A 19,356-nucleotide genomic window follows, 5' to 3' on the forward strand; every position below is an offset into this window, starting at 1 on the left:
CTCGTTATCGCTGCCTATATTTATAGACAGCGGCGGCCATATTTGCAAACATATTCAAGCCTCATTTTCAGTCCACCAATCATCAGTCTATTGGCAGCCATTTTTAACTTTTTAGCCAAGCCTCGTTTTGCCTCCATGCCTCGTATCCATACGTATTTAGATCTTTGTGCCTCTATAATAGTATCCAATCTTAGACACTGAAATTCTCATCATTCATTACGACTTCCGCCCTCTTCCAATCCCGATCTCCATCTTTAAAAAGGGCATTGTCTCACTCATATAGCCAGTACCTCATAAGCCTATTTTTCTTTATTTATATGTTTGTTTGTGCTTCTATTATTTTGCCTCAGGACTCACTACAATTACACACATATAATGACGACATGTTTTATACCATAAATTCCATATATTAAAAAAGACAAATAAATAATAAATAAAAATATATATATATACAAAATAATGAATTAAAATTAAAATTAGAAAACAAAAAAAAACAGAAAATTCGTTTTTTTTTTTTTTTTTAAATATGTATAGAAAAACAAAATTTCATTCATTGATTTAAGTGTATGGTGCCACTTTGATCACAAATAATAGCATGGACACTGTGCATACATATAGAGCCTTAGTTTATACCTATATTACTCTTTCTAACAGGTCAAATTCCTATCCAGGGGACACTGCTCGTTTGCTGTTGTTGTTTTTCATTGTTATTTAGTATTGTTAAATACTTCAATCGTTTGACAGAGCTTGCTTCTAGAGCTATAATAATTTTAGATCTTAATTTAGCATCAATGAAATACATACTAACAAATAGCGCCAGACATACATTGGAGATTAGTGGGTGGATTATATACCCAAAAACTGTCTATATTATTACTTTTGGGATTCCAATGCATATTTGAAAACAAATATGTAATATAATATAAAATAATCAATATACACATACAATATCCATAATGCGTACTGATGATGTTACTACTTTATAAATGGAACCCCATTTTATCCAAACCACCTATTACTAAGTGGGCATGGCCCGAAGATGAACATACAATCCACCACATATTACCAACAAAGAATGCTAGCAATATATGGAGGATGAACACTTTATTTAACACACAAAGCTGACAAGGAATGTTTTTTACGAAAGTTATTATATATTATTCATTTCGATTGTATCGTTTAAACCTTGTGGGGTCAATGTTCTTAATTGGAAGATCCAAAATGCCTCTCTTCTGCATAACTGAGTATATCTATCCCCCCCTCTAGGGGTGTTCTTAACATGCTCAATTCCTATCATTGAAATAGATCTCACATTCCCCTTTTGGCATTTTGCCATATGTTTATACAGGGTATTGGTGGCATTCATTTTCATAATATTTCTTCTATGCTCCATATATCTCACAGGGAGATTCCGAATTGTGCGACCCACATATTGTAGGCCGCATCCGCAGGTTAAAAGATAGATAACATACTCAGTTTTGCAGTTTATAAACCCCTTGATTGGGAAATTTTCCCCCGATACATATGAACCAAAGTTATTTGTTTTTCTTGTTAAATATTTACATGAGAGACATTTGTCTACTCCACACGTGTGGAAACCTTCGGGTTTATCAGGTAGCCAGGATATTTTTTCAGATGGATTTTCTTTTTTAGAGAAGAAACTGGGGGCTAGTTTGCTTTTAATGTTTCTAGCTTTCCTAAATACTACCGCATTAGATGTATTTATTTCTGTTTTTAAATTTTCATCTAATTGTAACAAGTGTAAATTCTTTTTTACAATCCTCTTAATCTTTGCGGCTTGTGTATTATACTGAGTCACAAATATGGCTCCTTTCTTTCTTATTTCATTACTTTGTTTTCTCTTAGACTTCTCTTCTAGCAATATTTCTCTTTCCATTTTATTAACTGAGTTTATAGATTCTCTAAGCAATTTCTCAGGATATCCTTGATCGGTAAAGGCCTGAAACAGGGTCTCACTTTGTCTCTCAAAGGATGCCATGGAGGAACAATTTCTTTTAATACGTAAGAACTGACTCTTTGGGATGTTGTTTTTCCATTTTGTGTAATGGTTACTGCCATAATTTAGATATCTATTCTGATCTACACTTTTTACATAGGTTTCTGTTTCTATTCTACCATCTTTGATGCTGAGAGCGATATCCAGGAAGGTCACATTTTCCCTATGATAATTACTGGTGAATTTCAAACCAAAAGTGTTGTTATTTAGACTTTCTGTGAATGTGATAACTGAACTTAAATCACCCTCCCAAACAAAAAAAAGGTCGTCTATGTATCTGCCATATAGGACCAGGCCCGCCCCGTGTCCGCCACCCCAAATGTGTCGCTCCTCAAAGCGACCCATAAATAGGTTGGCGAAACTAGGGGCGAACCTGGTCCCCATGGCAGTACCATGCAACTGTAAAAAATATTGTGAATCAAAAAGAAAATAATTATGTGTTAATATAAATTTGATGGATGATAAAATGAACATACTTAGGTCAGTAGAAATCTCTATATCCTGTGACAAATAATGTTGTACGGCCTGAATGCCTAATTCGTGGCTATAAAAACAGTGTCATTGTGAATGGGGATTCATCTGAGGAAGCCGCTGATATAATTTCAAGGCGGAGAAACGCGTATGTGGAGCCCCAATACCATCCCAGTACCCGCAACCATCTGAAGAGGAGTCTCAATACTCTGCGGTATTCGTCTGCCGGTAATCTGCGGGGAAAGTACCCTGTTTTACACCTTCCCTGGAGTGCTCTCCCTCAGTGGAGGTAGAGAGCAATTAAAACTCAGAAAAAGGACGTTCATGGTGTTTAAATTCGTTCAGAGGAGACATCTTTTAATAAGTCGGAATTTGGGACTGGTAACTATAAAACATCTTTTGCCTCACTCATCTTGCAAATTATTAAGCCATACAAAAAGCCTCATTAAGCCTCATTAGAGACTGTAATTAAGCCTCATCAAGTGCCTAAATATCGGACTCTATATGTTATATGTTGTATGTCTTGTCTGTGGATGTGTTTTTTATTATGAATTATATCTCATGCATGAATTGTTATAATATGAAATTTTTTTAAAAAAATAAATTTTCTATTTTATTTACTTTATTCATTGATTGGTGTGTATTATTGGAGTGCAGTTGCGCTTTCTCAGTGACAACCATCTGGTTGCCACTATAAATCTTCTAGCAGGACAGCTTGACGGAACCATGCACAGGACAGTGAGATCTGTCCATGGTTCTGTCCACAAAGTGTATAAAGGAATAATTAGCATAAACAGCCCTGGACTCTTTGAGCCGGTCCTGGTTCACCAAATATGGGGGGGGGGGAATTAAGTGGGGTCCCCCCATATTTTAGAAACCATCACCAGGCTCTTGGACCAGTCCTGGTTCCAAAAAATATGGGGGACAAATACAATAGGGGACCCCCGTATTGTGGTATGATCTACGTGAAACTCGGGCTGCCGGTATAATGGTTTGCCGGGACTTGTAGTTCCACAGCACAACCCAATGTTATTTTTTTATTCTTTTTTTTTTTTTTTTACACAAAAAAAAAAATTCAGCCCGGCATCCACCCCCCAGGGCTTTAGCACTGGACAGGTGAAGCCTGGGGGGGGGGGCTGACCAGTTACAGTGGAAATGTGACGGCCGGGGGACCTTTTGAGAAAAAGTGTCCCCTGACTGTGGCACTGCTGGCTGGCTCCAACACATGGGCGACCCCTATTCTTTTTGTCCCCATATTTTTTTAACCAAAAAAGGCCCAGTACTTAAAAAAATCACTAGATTTTTGGCTTGTTCTAAAAAAAATTTGACTGTCCGGTAACTAGTACTGTATATTAATAATGTTATTATTTAAAAACAAGATTTAGGGCTATTTCACACGCTACGGCTCCTGCCGGGCGGCGAAACCCCGCATGGCCAAATGCCGTGCCGCACGCAGTAGTTGTTAATGGACACTATTCTGTCCATTCACACGGAACGGCCACGGCCCGGCCGCCTGGCTGTGGCCATTCCTACTATTGTAAACTGCTGTGTGCGGCACGGCTTCCTGGGCATGCGGGGTTTCGCCGCCCGGCAGGAGCCGGAGCGTGTGAAATAGCCCTTAGGACTTTTGTGCAGATTTTCTTAGGAGGAACACAGAAGTACAGTTTGCTTGATATAAATCTCAAACAAATAAGTATTCTTTGTACATCTCTTTATTCTCTTGTAGCACAAACACATCAAGTATCTCGGTCACAATCGCACAAGCAACTTGTAATATTCAGTCATCTAATAGCACACAGATCGTCTGCATAACAGGTGCTCAGTCACCTTCACAAAATGCTAAAGTCAGGGTGTACATCGATGGCCAAGGGATTGCTAAAATGGTAAGAAAGGGAGAACAATTTGTAATTGCACTTGTAATGTACTGTAACCGAGCCTGGGGGCCTGAAAGATCACAAGTGGATAAATGATGTGTTATGAAAGTTTTACTTTGGGAAAATCCACCAGAGACGTTGAGGAGTCCACAGAACAGGTCCTGATAATCAGTACTTTGCAGATTATGTCACACCTCAAACCACATCGGAATAACACCCAATGAAGCTTTATAAGTATGAACAGAGCAACCCCAGATGTGTAGCAGGTTGTCTGTCACTGTTGTTCACTATCTAAATTGCCCATTAAGTACGTCACATTTTTTATTACTGTAAAGGACTGTAGTTACCTTGGCAGGGACAGTATAGTTAATGTGGAACAGCAGGGATTAGAACACCATCAGGGCTGATTAGATCCCGTTCAGGTTTGAGGTGAACCATTGTTTGGCTAATTAACAACACTTGTGGTTTGATGTTAAATATCTGTTCAGGGCAGACGGTCGTTCCAATGCCTGTTAGTGGCTGGGCAATAGGCTTGGGGTGTGGGGTCTAGGCTAAGGACCTCTGGACTGTTATACCCACTTGTGCAGCCTCTGTATTGCTGTGATGGGATCTGCCCAGCTGTCATCACCTGTTTGCTGTCTCCTGCTACAAATGAAGAACTAGGCTTCTTTCTTATCCAGCGTATGAATCTTTTACATCAGACAATCATCCGAAGAGCCGCAATATGTATTTTTTTTTATTATTGTTATGCCACAAAAATATATTTTATTTCAATAACATTATTGACCTTTCCGTTTCAGGACAATGCTGATTATTTATACATTGACGTCTGGTCCTCTATATACACTTGGGGCGGTGAGTCCCCCCCGGACGAAGGGTCATTGGCAGTCATCACAGCAGGACAAATCATATTGCTGGACCAGAGCACCCCAGTGCTGAAGATGCTGCTGATTCAAGGTGACGTCTAATTATTCCATTTACAGGGTTCTCCTGATCGTTATCAGACCTGTGTGGTCACACACCTCTGCTGAGGCCTGGGCCACCTGCTGGGGCCTGGGCCAGATTAAGCCTTGATAGGTAGACACATGAAAAAGTTCGACATACATTATGTCGACATGGCCAACACAAGCAAAAAGTTGACATGGGAGAAGGTCGACATGCATTTTTTATGGTTTTCTGGTGTCTATGTCGACATTGGTCAACATGGACACCGTATTCATGTACCGCGTCCACCCCGCATGGCTCGCTGCGCTCACCATGCTTCAGGCCCACTATTCCACTCTCCCTCTGTGTCCACCGGGATGGAAAACTCATGTCGATCTTTTCCCATGTTGACCTTTTTTATTTCGACCTTTCACTTGCGTCGACATTTCGATCTCGTCTACCTAATCAAGTCGACACTTTTCATGTGTCGACTCTGTCTGACGACCAACAGTGGTCAACCTTTTGACTGTCGACCGAGTGACCGCACACTGCGTGTTATATAAGTAAAATACTGCCCACAGAAAGGACGGCAGCCATTTTGTTGGAGACACAACAAACCTGCTTCAATGATGTCATCGGTTCCTAGTACATTGATTGGCCGCTGTCTTGATACAAATATTGGCTAAGCCCACAAGATCCCTTTGTGCCGTCAGTAGGTGCAATGTAGTAACTGATTGTATTAAGATTTTTGATATTTTATAAACAGTGACTCACATCACTCCCCCCCCCCCTTTTTTTGGTACAACAGGAGGAAAACTGATCTTTGACGAGGCAGATATTGAATTGCAGTCCGAGAATATTCTTATAACCGATGGGGGCGTGCTTCAGGTAATACTCAAATATTTGTGCACCTGTAAATGACCCGAGCATGTTACCGCAGGTAATATATTTATTATACCATGTATATAATTTGGTTATCTCTAGATTGGAACAGAGGACGCCCCATTCCAACACAAAGCAATTATTACCCTGCACGGGCAGTTACGCTCTCCCGAGTTACCAGTCTATGGGGCAAAAACATTGGCTGTGAGGCATGGAATATTGGACCTACATGGTAACTATGAGCACAGTCAAATATGGTCAATATGTCGCTGAAATGTTGGTGTATTATAAAGCGTCCTATGTGCAAGATTCTGGAAAGTAAAAAAGCACAGCGTCTAATCACCGGGTGACAGGGGGGACTCCCAGCTGCAACCCCCTCCCCGCCGTGGGACACTGCCGGCTGCGGGAGGGACGGGGGAACGTCCCCAAAAACCTGGACGATCCTGCGGTATGCGGGATAGTTGGGAGGTATGATGTTGCTTTGCAAGGGCAGCAAATGCATTTATATTTTTTTATGTGCAGGGTAAATACTGGATGCTTCTGCATGTAGCCCACAGATATTAAACTGCTTTATTATTACACTGCTATTAAGATGTCAGTTACAACACACCCCACCCGAATCTAACTCTCTGCACCAGAGGCGGATTTTCCACAACTAGGCTCCTGCCACATCCCAGCAGGTTCTGAGGAGCCCCATAGAGATATCCTGGTCATCCAAAACTTTCCCATTGTGCAACTACCGCATGGCCCCATGACATCACTTGGACCCGCCCACATTCCCAAAGTCCCTTTGATGTTCTTTGACACACAGAAAGGCTTTACCCGCTGTTTGCCAGTCAGATTACTTTACATGTACTGTAACACAGGTGTTAGGCCTTCTTCCAAAAGACCTAGAGCCTGACTTATGTGTACGCAAAGCTGAATCAGACCCTATGTTCTAGTCACATGACGTAGTACAACAAAGTCACATGGTCATGGCGCTTTTTATGCCATGAATATGACACATTTATGCTAGGCAAGTAAAGTATTCTGGGAAATGTCCCTTTACTATCCTAAGATGACGAAGCCGGTGCCGTCATGGACACTATGTAAGTCTGTTCTGGGGCTTATTCTGTATTCTAGGTATCCCAATACCTGTGACGTGGACGCGGCTCGCTGAGACTGCTGAGGCCGGAAGCTACACACTGATTCTAGAGAAAAGTGTCACCTGGAAATCTGGGGATGTAATAGCGATAGCATCTACAGGAGACAGGTACGTGCCGTTCTCTAGATAACCAGGTAGAACCCAAACCTACCGCTGCCTATACAGGATTACTGTTTGCAAGATGAGACGGTTGCTTATATGGACCGCAGCGAATTGCAGCTTCTTCACCAAGGCCAAACTTAATCATTTTGGTTTCACCAGGAAAGGGCCACAGAAAAGTTATCTAGCCTTTGGCTAGTGTTGCTGTTATCATCAAAGACCATCGACGACCATCAAATGATTTCTCAGTGACCATCAAATGATTTCTCCTGATTGTGCCCAAATCAATATACCAGCAAACATTTTCTGTGGCTATGTATAACACTCAGGGCTGTTTCATCCTTTCCAGTGCATTTTTCGCTTTGCATAAGATTCAAATTTTCCTACCTGCACTCAAATGATTTGTGCTTATCTTGTTACATCCTTGAATTTTCAGGATATTTTACTTTTTTGTACGCAGCGCGATCTCTGCACTTGAATCACTGAGCACACATTCTTGAAACTATAATCATTTTGCTCTTAATATATCTCTGGATAATTTTGCTGTGTTTACTTCCAACACCATAACTAGTCAAACTCAGGCATCAAGGTCTGTAACATTGCTGTAGCAATCTCTTCATAGTCTTCTTGCACTCCGACAGATGTTAGTTGCTAAGAAACAGATGTAATTTTGTATTTTATTGCTTCATTCACTCAATTTTGTGTTATGCAATACATAGCTTAAATGTATTTTCTTCATGAGACCTCCATCTTAGTACATAGCGTACAGTACTGTCTAATGGCCTAATTCAGACCCGTTTACAGGGCTGCAAATTCCCTGTACCTTATTATGGGTATAGTTCTTGCATGCATGCTTCTTATATGCTTGGGATGAGATGAGTCTAAATGGTCTCGCTGATGATCCGAAATCAATACGAAGCAATCCCACTTCAACCCCGTTTCATGCTGTGTGTACTTGAATCGGTTTGATTCTTATTTGTTTTCCCTGTGACTGTAGCTATTAGAAATATCTTGTAACATACTTTTTTTGGTACTTGTTTAGTTTCACGGATTTGATGCGATTTCGTTCCTGTTCATAACCCCACTATCCACTACCACAGTTGATTTTATATAGTGTGGCGAGCGCAGCAAGCCACCGAGCCCGAAGCGCGGTGAGCGGACGCGGATTACTTTACATGTATTCCGTGCCGAGCGCAGTGAGCCCCATACGCGTAATACATGTAAAGTAATCTGCGTCCCCTCGCAGGGCTCGCTACAATCGCCACGCTTTGGGCTCGCCACACTATATAAAATCAACTCCGTGAATAGTGAGGTTATGAACAGGTACAAAATTGCACCATATTGCACCATATTGCATCCCATCGCATCGCATGCAGCCGCATGCGATTTATCTGCCGCCGTGAAACTAAACAAGTACCCTTTTTTCTGTAACATAGGCCTCATAGTGTTTTCACTTAAATTAAAAATCATAATTTAGTTTTGGTGTCTGTTGTTATCCAGCCCAAGCCTCTGACGAATTCGCCAGGGCGCTACCGTGCAATTCATAATTTGGGATGTCGGCAGAACCAAAGCTGTCGTGGACTAGGTACAAAAAGGTCCTTTGGTTGGTGGCAAGCGGAAAATAGTGGTGAAATAAACACACGCTTGGGGTACTCAGTAAACGTGTCACGTGGCAGAGATTCTCAAATTGGCGTATCTGGGGAATCGCCACGTAGGATCATGACAAACTGGTAGAACTATACCACCTCTGTGATGTAATCACTGCGTAGGTGACATTCTGCACTGTCTTCCAAAGCCTGTTGGAAATGGGGTATGTTACAGAGTTATACAGGCACACTCCAGTGGATAATTCAAACAATCAACAGCCCAGTTACTTAACCAGATAGGCAGTACAGCCCTACTCACTAACCCCCTGACAAGACAATAAGTACATAAAAAAATCACTTCCTCTTAACCCTTTTACATCAAAATGGCATTTCTGCTTGCAAGCATTTTGGGAAGCCGTCGGACCATTGTACTTCTCTTTGACATAATGGGGGAAATTTACCAAAATGGATTCGTAGAAAAAAGGTGTATTCGTAGGGAGAAATACACCTTTTTTTTACGAATTTGTATTTTCGGGATTTACAATCCCAAAAATACAACAATTCGTAGTCCTAAAGATGGAACATTTGTATTTGTAGTTACAAATACGAATGTCCTACACCATCGATAGAATACGACAGAAATCACCATTCAAAAGAATGGTGGTTTCTGATTTACTAAGCAGCTGTACTGATAATACGGCTGCTTAGTGGTGTAAAACACCCACGCAAATACGACAGGAAAATAGAACACCATTTTCCTGTTCTATTTGCGTTTTAGCCTGCACGGATCAGTCAGATCCGTGCAGGCTACAGTGTAAAAAAATAGAAAAATAAATAAATAAAAAAAAAACGGCGTGGGGTCCCCCCCACAGCCATAACCAGCACCAGGTTGAAGGAGCCGGGGCCGGTAATTAAAAATCAGGGAGCCCGACAAATAGGGGCTCCCCGATTTGTAACAACCAGCCCCAGGCTCCAGGTCCGGGGCTGGTTCCCAAAATACGGGGGACAAAATGACTAGGGGTCCCCCGTATTTCAAGAACCAGCCCCAGGCACAACCAGCCGGCAGGCTAATGCCACAGCCGGGGGGAGACTTTTTATGCAAGTCCCCCCGGCCAAAGCATTAACCCTACCGACCAGTCAGCCTGGCCAGGGGCCCTGGGGGAGTGGGGACCCCCCCAATAAAGGGGTCCCCCCCTCCAGGACTTACCTGACCAGGCTGGAGGCGGCAAGGCGGCCAATAGCGGCATTCGGGAGGCGGAGCCGCACGATGTAAACACCGTGCGTCTCCGTCAGTCCGGTCTGGTTTCGGGGTGTCGGTTTGTTTTTTTGCCAAGACCCTTACCTGGACTACGTCGCGCTGGGACAGGTGAGTATGGTTTCCTTCCACAGCTTCCCAAATGGATTTCGTCGGATCCGGACGGCGACAGCGACGGTCGACATGGAGGAAGAAGACGACACAGGACCAGAAGACGCCGACACAGGACATCAGGGCTACCTACGGAGAGAAGATAGGTAAGTATTAGTATGTGTGGGCTTTGTGTGTAATAAAGTTTTATTTTAAAAGTGTGTCAGTGTGTTTTGTGCACTATTTTTTTAACTGTAGAACTACAAGTGCCAGCGGGCCCTTTAATGCCCAGCAGGCTGGGACTTGTGGTTCTCCAAGTCCCAGCTTGCTGGGGAGGCTTGCTGGCACTTGTAGTGCCACAGTAAAAAACAATAGGTTCATCTTTTTTTTACACCATTTATTAGCTCGATGCCCACCGCCCAGGGGCATCGAGGACAGCACCAGGCTTCAGCCTGGTCAGGTAAGTCCTGGAGGGGGGGGGACCCCTTCATTGGGGGGGTCCCCACTCCCCCAGGGCCCCTGGCCAGGCTGACTGGTCGGTAGGGAGAATGTTTTGGCCGCGGGACCTTATATTATAAGTGTCCCCCGGCTGTGACATTACCCTGCTGGCTGGTTGTGCCTGGGGCTGGTTCTTGAAATACGGGGGACCCCTACTCATTTTGTCCCCCGTATTTTGGGAACCAGCCCCGGACCTGGAGCCTGGGGCTGGTTGTTAAAAATCGGGGAACCCCTATTTGTCGGGTTCCCTGATTTTTAATTACCGGCCCCGGCTCCTTCAGCCTGGTGCTGGTTTCGGCTGTGGGGGGGACCCCACGCCGTTTTTTTTTTTATTTATTTATTTTTTCTATTTTTTTTTACACCTTGCAGCCTGCACGGATCTGACTGATCCGTGCAGACTGCCAGAAACATTCGTATTAGCGGCCGTATATACGGCCGCTAATACGAATCATTACACCATCGGAGGGTTACAAAGCAGTCGTATATGACTGCTTTGTAACTGATCCTCCGGAACACGACTTTGCATACGACTTAAACAGTCGTATGCAGTCGTAGGGAAAATACCAATACGAAAAACTAGGTTTTTCATATTGGTAAATTTCCCCCAATATGAGAATAATGTGATGGGACAAAGCTGTGTAATTGGCTGTGTTATGTTCTAATGACGAGGTCCAACTAAATCAAATTGCTTATTTTACTTTTAATGCCAACAAAAAAAATATAGGAGGTCCAGCCGTACTCACTGTTTCATGTACACCGGTGAGTGTAAACTGAATATGGGTGGTTGTGTAGGATGGTGGAACAGTTGTGGGTTGCAGATAATTGCAGGGGTTTCTGGAGCTAAGCGGAAGACATGTGCATTCCAATGTGATGCTCTAACACAGTAAAAGCACAACATGACCCCTGCACATGCTCAGTAGATATTTTAGCGGCCATTTTGGTATAGGGCATGAAGCCTCCCTGTAAAACAGGAAGACTGGAGTCTGTGTAGTAACTTCTAATATCCATAATATGTTACTGTACGAGATATTGTGTAATTCCTTGTAATACAATCATTTTTATATTTACTACTGATAGGCCTTGTGTATCAGAATGAATACATTTATTTGCTTGCTCACAAGTATTGGTCTAATCACAATTTAGTGTAACAAAATCAATTTAATTATTACCAATTATTTCTATATCCCGCCCATATCCTGCAGGGCTTTACAGAGAATATGGCAGTGTAATATAGTCTCTGCCCTGTGACGTTTGCAACCTGTATTCCCTATCACATCAGTAGCACACACAGGGAAGGGGGGGGTGCTGAGTACCCAGAATCCACCCCCCCCCTCCTGACAGGAGACAGTTAACCTATAAGAATGTTTTTGGATTGTGGAAGGAAAGCAGAGCACCCAGAGAACACCCACACAAGCACGGAGAGAACACATAAACTCCACACATTTGGGTGGGAATTGAACCCAAGACCTCAGTGCTGCGAGGCAGTAATTGTTGTTGTTGTTTTTCTTTTTTTCTATCAGATTTAGCCAAAAGGAGACTGAGCAGTGCACTATACACTCCGTATCTCCAGATGGCAAAAATGTGACTTTGACGGAACCATTAGTGTACAAACACTTAGGCATATCAGTCACTCTGCCCGATGGCACCGTGTTCGAGGCAAGAGCAGAAGTTGGTGTACTTACCAGGAACATCCTCATCAGGGGGTATAACAATGTGGAATGGAGCGACACAATCCCAGCGTGTCCGGACGGATTTGATCCCGGTAAATATTTGGTTTAAACAATAATGAAGGAACAATAAATCTAACAATTAATCAGCCTCAAGTGATATCAGATCCGACTTGTCCTTAGGCCAAATCGGACTAGTGTATGAGGGCCTTAAGAATCCTTCAACTCAAGGTGTTGAACCAACATTAGACTAAAAGATTTTTATATATTTATTAAAACCTCTTTATAAAATCACGCCCCCTTTTCGCCGACCGCCAAGCGGGACATTGAATGCCGCCTGGCGATATGCTGTAGAGCAAAACGAAAACGGGCCAGGGTCAAGGCTGTCACAGTCGTGACCTGGGACTGCATACCCCCCAAAATCTATTATCTTCTAGTAGGTGCGCTAAATAAATAGGGAGTAGATTCTGATTGGTTGCCTAGAGCAGCATCCCAGTGAACCAGAACTCCCATCTTAGTAATTCCCCCCCTTTGAATCTATAAGCACAGACACTCCGTGTGCCCTCACCCAATGGTCCTAGTTTACCAACTCTTGTTCCAGGGGAATTTGCGACACAAACTTGTTTCCAGGGAAGGTTTGGGGAAGAAATCGGAAGCGACCAGTTTGGCGGATGTATAATGTTCCACGCTCCGGAGCCAGATAAACTTCAGTCCATAGGAAGAATAGAATATGTGGAGGTATGTACCTAAATAATGAGTTATTAATGTCACTCAACTGAAAATAGAAAAAAAAATGATGTAATGTTGTGATGATCAGTAAAGGGTACATTTACTGATGGGAGTTTTATTAAAGATGGGTGTTGCCCATAGTAACCAATCAGATTATATCTATTATCTTCTAGAAGGTGTGAAATAAAGAAAAAAATTCTGATTGGTTGCTATGGGCAAAATCTCATCTTCGGTAGAACTCCCATTTTATTTAATGTAACCATAATTCGGGTAGACAGATGCTGGGAATTTATCTAGCACTTGGCAGACAGCATGCAATAACATTTTATTCACTTATATTTCAACATTAAATACTATTATACTTTCTGGTGCAAGAGGGGGCGTGGCATCATCCAAGGTGGGTGTTGCAGGGGAGTGTGTGTGTGTGTGTGTGTGTGTGTGTGTGTAGGGGGGGGGGGGGGGGGGCGCTTGGGCGGTGGGAGGAGACACTGACAGTGGAGTCAGGATCCAGGAGACTTGCCCACTTTCCTGGTGGGGGGAATATTTGAACAGGCACATCAGTCCCTGCCCCAGTATATCTACATTTCCTATCACATATACACGCACACACAGACATTCTAGGGTTAATTTTGTTGGGAGTCAGTTAACCTACCAGTATATTTTTGGATTGTGGGAGGAAACTGCTGCGATCCTGTACACAGAAAACAGTGGTGTACATCTCAGTACCCACGGCCATTCTGTGCGACTATTAGGCTACTTAGACGGCATCTGGGTACATAGGATCTGATTCAGGTTTACTCGGGCTGCGCATACGTATGGGCGTTCCCATGGCAGTCGCCGAGTGATATGAGCGCGGGGGAGCGGGCATCTGTCCGTCCATTTCAGTCTGAAAGTGCACACATATATAAGTGACCTGAGAGTCACTTTATATATGCGTGCATGCACCACATCTTTCAATGGTCGTAACTATCGAAAGATGTGGATGCTCCCCCACAGCCTGCAAATGGCTGTTACATCAAACATCCATTCACAGCCAGTGCATGTAAACACACACTGGGAATGGGTGGCGGCCAGGCCACAATTCACAAGGCGGGGTTTGGTGGACTCGCAAGGCTGCAAATCAACCAGAATGACCCCCTAAGTTGGAAATTAGGCAACTGTCGGCCCTTTAAAGTAACAGCTGATCGTGTAAGAAATACATTGTAATAACATTTTTATTTTAATTGAAAATTCTAGGTTTTCCATGCAGGTCAAGCTTTCCGGTTAGGCCGATATCCGATACATTGGCATTTATTGGGCGATGTCCACTTTAAGTCCTACGTACGAGGTTGTGCAATCCATCAGACGTACAACAGGGCCGTCACCATCCATAACACACACAACCTTCTTGTTGAGAACAACGTCATCTATGACATCATGGGCGGGGCGTTCTTCATCGAAGACGGCATAGAGCACGGAAATATACTCCAGTACAACTTGGCTTTATTCGTCAAACAAAGTACCAGTCTACTCAATGATGACGTTACTCCAGCGGGCTTCTGGGTGACCAATCCCAATAACACCATTAGACACAACGCAGCTGCCGGTGGCACTCATTTTGGATTTTGGTACCGGATGCATGACCACCCAGATGGACCTTCTTATAATCCAAACATTTGCCAGCAGCGAGTGCCACTTGGTGAGTTCTACAATAATACCGTTCACTCTCAGGGATGGTATGGCATTTGGATCTTTGAGAAATACTACCCCATGGCAACTGGTTCCTGCGGTTCTACTAGCCCATACCCAGCTGTCTTCACATCGCTGACCACTTGGAATTGCCAGAAAGGGGCAGAATGGGTGGACGGCGGTGCCCTCCAATTCCATAACTTCACCATGGTCAATAACGATATTTCCGGCATAGAAACCAAAAGGGTCATTTCAAATTATGTCAGTGGCTGGGGCGAGAGCGGTGGAGCTGTTCTGAAAAATGCTATCATAGTGGGTCATCTGGACGAACTTGGACTTGGCCTCGATTACTGCACCAACAGGGGTATCACGCTCCCGTTCGACGAAGGACTCACAGTTTCTTCTGTAAAGTTCATGAATTTTGACCGACCAAGCTGCTCAACGATCGGGGTTACATCGATTGCCGGGTTATGTGTAGACAGGTGTGGAGGATGGAGTGCAAAGTTTGATGGGATACAGTTCTTTAATTCACCTAACAAAGCAGGATTCAGATGGGAGCATGAAGTGGTTTTAATTGACACAGACGGGACCCTAACAGGTATTTTAGTCTTATATAAGTATGTACTTTATATCTGCTATAAAGTCTATGAGCCTGATGCACAATTGAATAGGAATCAGCAGTGGCATAACTATAGCCCCGCAGCCCCCGCGGTGGCGGGGAGGCACTTAGTAAGTGAGGGCGGGGGGGGGGGGGGGGGGGGCGCTGCGGGGCTATTGTTACCCGCTGCCTCCACTTAATGCCGCCACCTGTATTATTACCGTATAATCTCTGCATCAGTCTGCGGTCCCGGGCGGCTCTCTCCGCTGCTGCTAATGTAAACTACTGACACTTAGAAAATGGCTGCCCCCGTACAGGCCTCCTCTAGCATCCTTTAAAATGGTCTGCTGTATGGGGGCATCCATTTTCTAACTGTCAGTTTACATTAGCAGGAGCAGGGAGAGCCGCCCGGGACCGCAGACTGATGCGGAGATTATACGGTAATAATACAGGCGGCGGCATTAAGTGGAGGCAGCTCTTTTCCAGCATAAAAAAATCCCAATTTGTTCAATCTGTCTTCATTGCTGAAATTCTCCAACCCCTTTATTAGCTTTGTTGCTCGTATTTGGATTTTTTTCCAGTTCTATGATGTCCTTTTATAGTGCGGGGCCCAGAATTGTACTCCATATTCTAAATGCGGTCTAACCAATGCCTTGTATAGTGGCACGACCCCTATTGAGGGAGAATAGAATAGGGGCTTTGTTGCGCTGGCCCCGCTGTCTGAGTCCGGGCAGTTGGGATCCCGACGTCGGGCTAATGACTGTCGGTACCCTATACCACACCCGATATTTACGACATACTTACCTTTTCAAATGCAGCCACAGTATTTAGCAGCATTTTTGCTTCACTCGCCACGAGTCATATTTTTTCCCCCATATGGTGTTTATTTCATATGAATTGTTTTTCTATAATACTTTTTGTTACATATAAATGTAATATTTACTATCCTTATGAATTGAATACTCATATGAATCACAACCAGAATTTTCAAACTTTAGTTTAGATCTATTTATGTATTGGAAGCTTCTTGTAGACAGCTATGATTTAAAAAAAAAAATGGTATTGTCTCCCAGGGATGCTAGGCGCTAAGGTGGTCCCGGGAAGTGAGCTGCTCGATCCCTCACAGTGTATTCCTAGCAACGACTGGAGCGCCGGATACCCCGGGTATCTCTGTAATTCCAGCGTCAGCTTTCATCGACTGGCATTCAATAACCCATCACCGTCGTCTCTCCAAGGAAAAAATGCCATCATTTCCAATTCTTTTGGTAGGTAGCCTCAATCATTTTATTTATTTATATTATATCATAATTATTTATTATACTAATGTCACTTTTTGGAATAAAATGGATTTATTGATGTGGAACAGGTATTTGGGGAAGTGGTATGAATGGGAAAGGTGTTTTTAGCCATCCAGGTGGGAGTTACTGGTTGTTTTTTTTTTTTTTTTAAGATTATTTAATAGTGCTTTAGAATAAAACAAATATTTATTTATTGGCATTATTTTGCATGCCAGATTTAATGAGAGCATTTTATTTACAGAAATAATGGGTCCTAATTCACGGCGACTTGGTAGGCAGTGAAAATAGTTGCTTATCGAGCGCTGAAACAACGCCTGCAGGGCGAGCGAATGCCCCCCCTTCGTCGTGCAGATGTTTGACCCAGCATGTGAATGGATATATAAGCTGAAACATCCATTCCCATCCATTCCGATGGTTGCTGACCATCGAATGGTTTTTCACCCGCTCGCAGATCAGTCAGTTTCATCTGACCTTTATCTGGGCCAGAGGTGGTCGAACAGGGGGCGGGCGCTGAGGTCATGCGATGTCAGCTGTCCGGCCCGAGCAGGCATCGGCCCACCCGTGTTCCCCAGCATTTTAAATGGGACACCCATAAAACGTAAATCGGGCCTGCACATGCATATTTTCGCAGACCCGCAACATCGGTCCCCGGCGCGAATACACTGGGGACCGAGTCAACGTGAATTAGGCCCTTGGCTTTCTATCATACTTTCACTGTTGGTTACAGTATAACAGACATTTGATACAATTTATGAACCCCAAATACTTTTCTTATGGCTATTAATACCCATATTAGTTTGTCCGTCTTTTGGGGTACAGGCAGACTCCCCCATTTTCACCTATACTTAATGCCATTGACGGCGGCAGGAATAATCATGCGAATGATGAAATCCGCATTTTCTAATTGAATTGCACATTAAACAGGGGTGCGCGTACAGGCGATAAGTGAAATGTTTGCGTGTAATCGTGGCTGATTGTGTCCCCCCCTAAGTGAATGGAAGTTTGCCCATTTAGGGACAGAAAGAGAAATAAAGTGGATGGAGATAAAGTACCAACCATCCCCCCAACTGACATTTTTGTAGATGCCGTCTGAACCGTGACAGTTGGGAGATGATTGGCTAGTACTTTAGCTCTGTACACTTTATTCTCTGCAAGCTTTGATCAATAATTCCCGGAGTTGGCTCGTGCGTACTGATTGACCACCCGTTAAATTGCTGTCTTTGCATGGTCAATGGTGCGGATGGAGATGGGGGCGCCTGTTTCACCCGTGGCATACACTGACCCAGAATCACTATGGGATTTTTGTCATTCCAGGCACCAGCGTTGTCCCCTACCTTAAAAAACGCCTGACCCACCCTCCTGGGTGGATGGCCCTTCTGCCCAACGCAAACTCTTACACCTGGTTTTTCCAAAATGCTGCTTTCTTGACAAACATCTCGTACACGTCTACATTCTACGGATTCAAGGTAAAGTGATGGCATTAAGTCAAAGAATAAACTGACATTGATTTGAAAATATTCGGCAATGCTGGGCTACGGGAATACAGTAGGCACACGCAAGTACGGGTGATGCAGTCATGCATACTCAAATCCCATCTCCACTAGTGATGGAAGTGGTGAAACTGGGCGGTGTCCAGTCATTCGTCGATTGGATTGGTCCAATGCGGGCTAGGTGGAGCTTGACAAAAGCCAAGATAGAAAAGATTTTTGGGGTTTATCTACACAAGAATAAAGACTGTTACAATCAATCCTCCTTGATTAATCATTAGTATTCCTGATATTATAAGGGGAGGTGCGCCTAAGAATGATACAACAGACACAAACAGACAAGGGGCAGACTTATTAAGCTCGGTGAAGTGATAAAGTGTCTGGTTTTTATCGCCGGCCAATCCAGTGGCGGATCTAGACTTCTCTTCTGGGGGGGGGCGGTTTACTGTTTAAACTTGACCCTTCCCCTCCAGTCCTGACTCCTCCCCTTCCCATCACTGACTCCTCCCATTGTAAGACTGTCCCCCCCCAAATAATATAAAAAAAAACAATAATAAATGTAAAAGAAAAAACCCTGCATTGCAAACACACTGTATGTGCAGCCGGACACACCAGCAGCCGGACAGTGCACACACAAGGGAGCTCCAGGCTATGGCTGCTCCAGCTCATCAGGCGACTTCATCCTGAAACCGGGCACACACCCACCGTCCTGCAGACACAGCCCACCCCACACTGTCTGTGAGCAATCAGTGTGGCAAACCAACTAATTTACAGCCCACCAGCCAATAGGATGGCAGGATGGGGAGAGAAAGCCCTGCTATATCAGCTACTGGGTGATAGAGGCGGCGTCATCACCTCCCCATCATCACTCCAATCATTACTTAGTAGGTGCGGCTGCAGATGCGGTCGGCAGCAGTGAGGAGTATACCCCTCGCCCCCCGCAGTGATTCCACTGGCCTAGGGGGGGCAACTGCCCCATTCGCCCCCCCCCCCCCTTAAATCCGCCCCTGGGCCAATCAGCTCCCAACTGTGAAGTCCCAAGCTTGGTTTGAAAAATGACAGGTAGGAG

At 44.0% G+C, this 19,356-nt stretch overlaps 1 protein-coding gene across 1 annotated transcript in view; it reads left to right on the forward strand.

Moving 5' to 3' along the window:
• Positions 1–19,356, forward strand: part of PKHD1L1 (PKHD1 like 1) — a 155,971-nt gene that overhangs the window by 89,142 nt on the left and 47,473 nt on the right. The window contains exons 42-51 of the mRNA XM_083186703.1: positions 4,215–4,371; positions 5,163–5,319; positions 6,095–6,174; positions 6,271–6,400; positions 7,291–7,420; positions 12,361–12,602; positions 13,109–13,245; positions 14,473–15,502; positions 16,576–16,767; positions 18,115–18,266. Of these exons, the coding sequence (XP_083042829.1) occupies positions 4,215–4,371; positions 5,163–5,319; positions 6,095–6,174; positions 6,271–6,400; positions 7,291–7,420; positions 12,361–12,602; positions 13,109–13,245; positions 14,473–15,502; positions 16,576–16,767; positions 18,115–18,266 (2,407 nt within the window). The remainder of the gene's footprint in view (positions 1–4,214; positions 4,372–5,162; positions 5,320–6,094; positions 6,175–6,270; positions 6,401–7,290; positions 7,421–12,360; positions 12,603–13,108; positions 13,246–14,472; positions 15,503–16,575; positions 16,768–18,114; positions 18,267–19,356) is intronic.

The sequence above is a fragment of the Crinia signifera genome, chromosome 5, assembly GCF_055691185.1.
Source record: "Crinia signifera chromosome 5, ASM5569118v1, whole genome shotgun sequence".
Classification (NCBI taxonomy): Eukaryota; Metazoa; Chordata; class Amphibia; order Anura; family Myobatrachidae; genus Crinia; species Crinia signifera.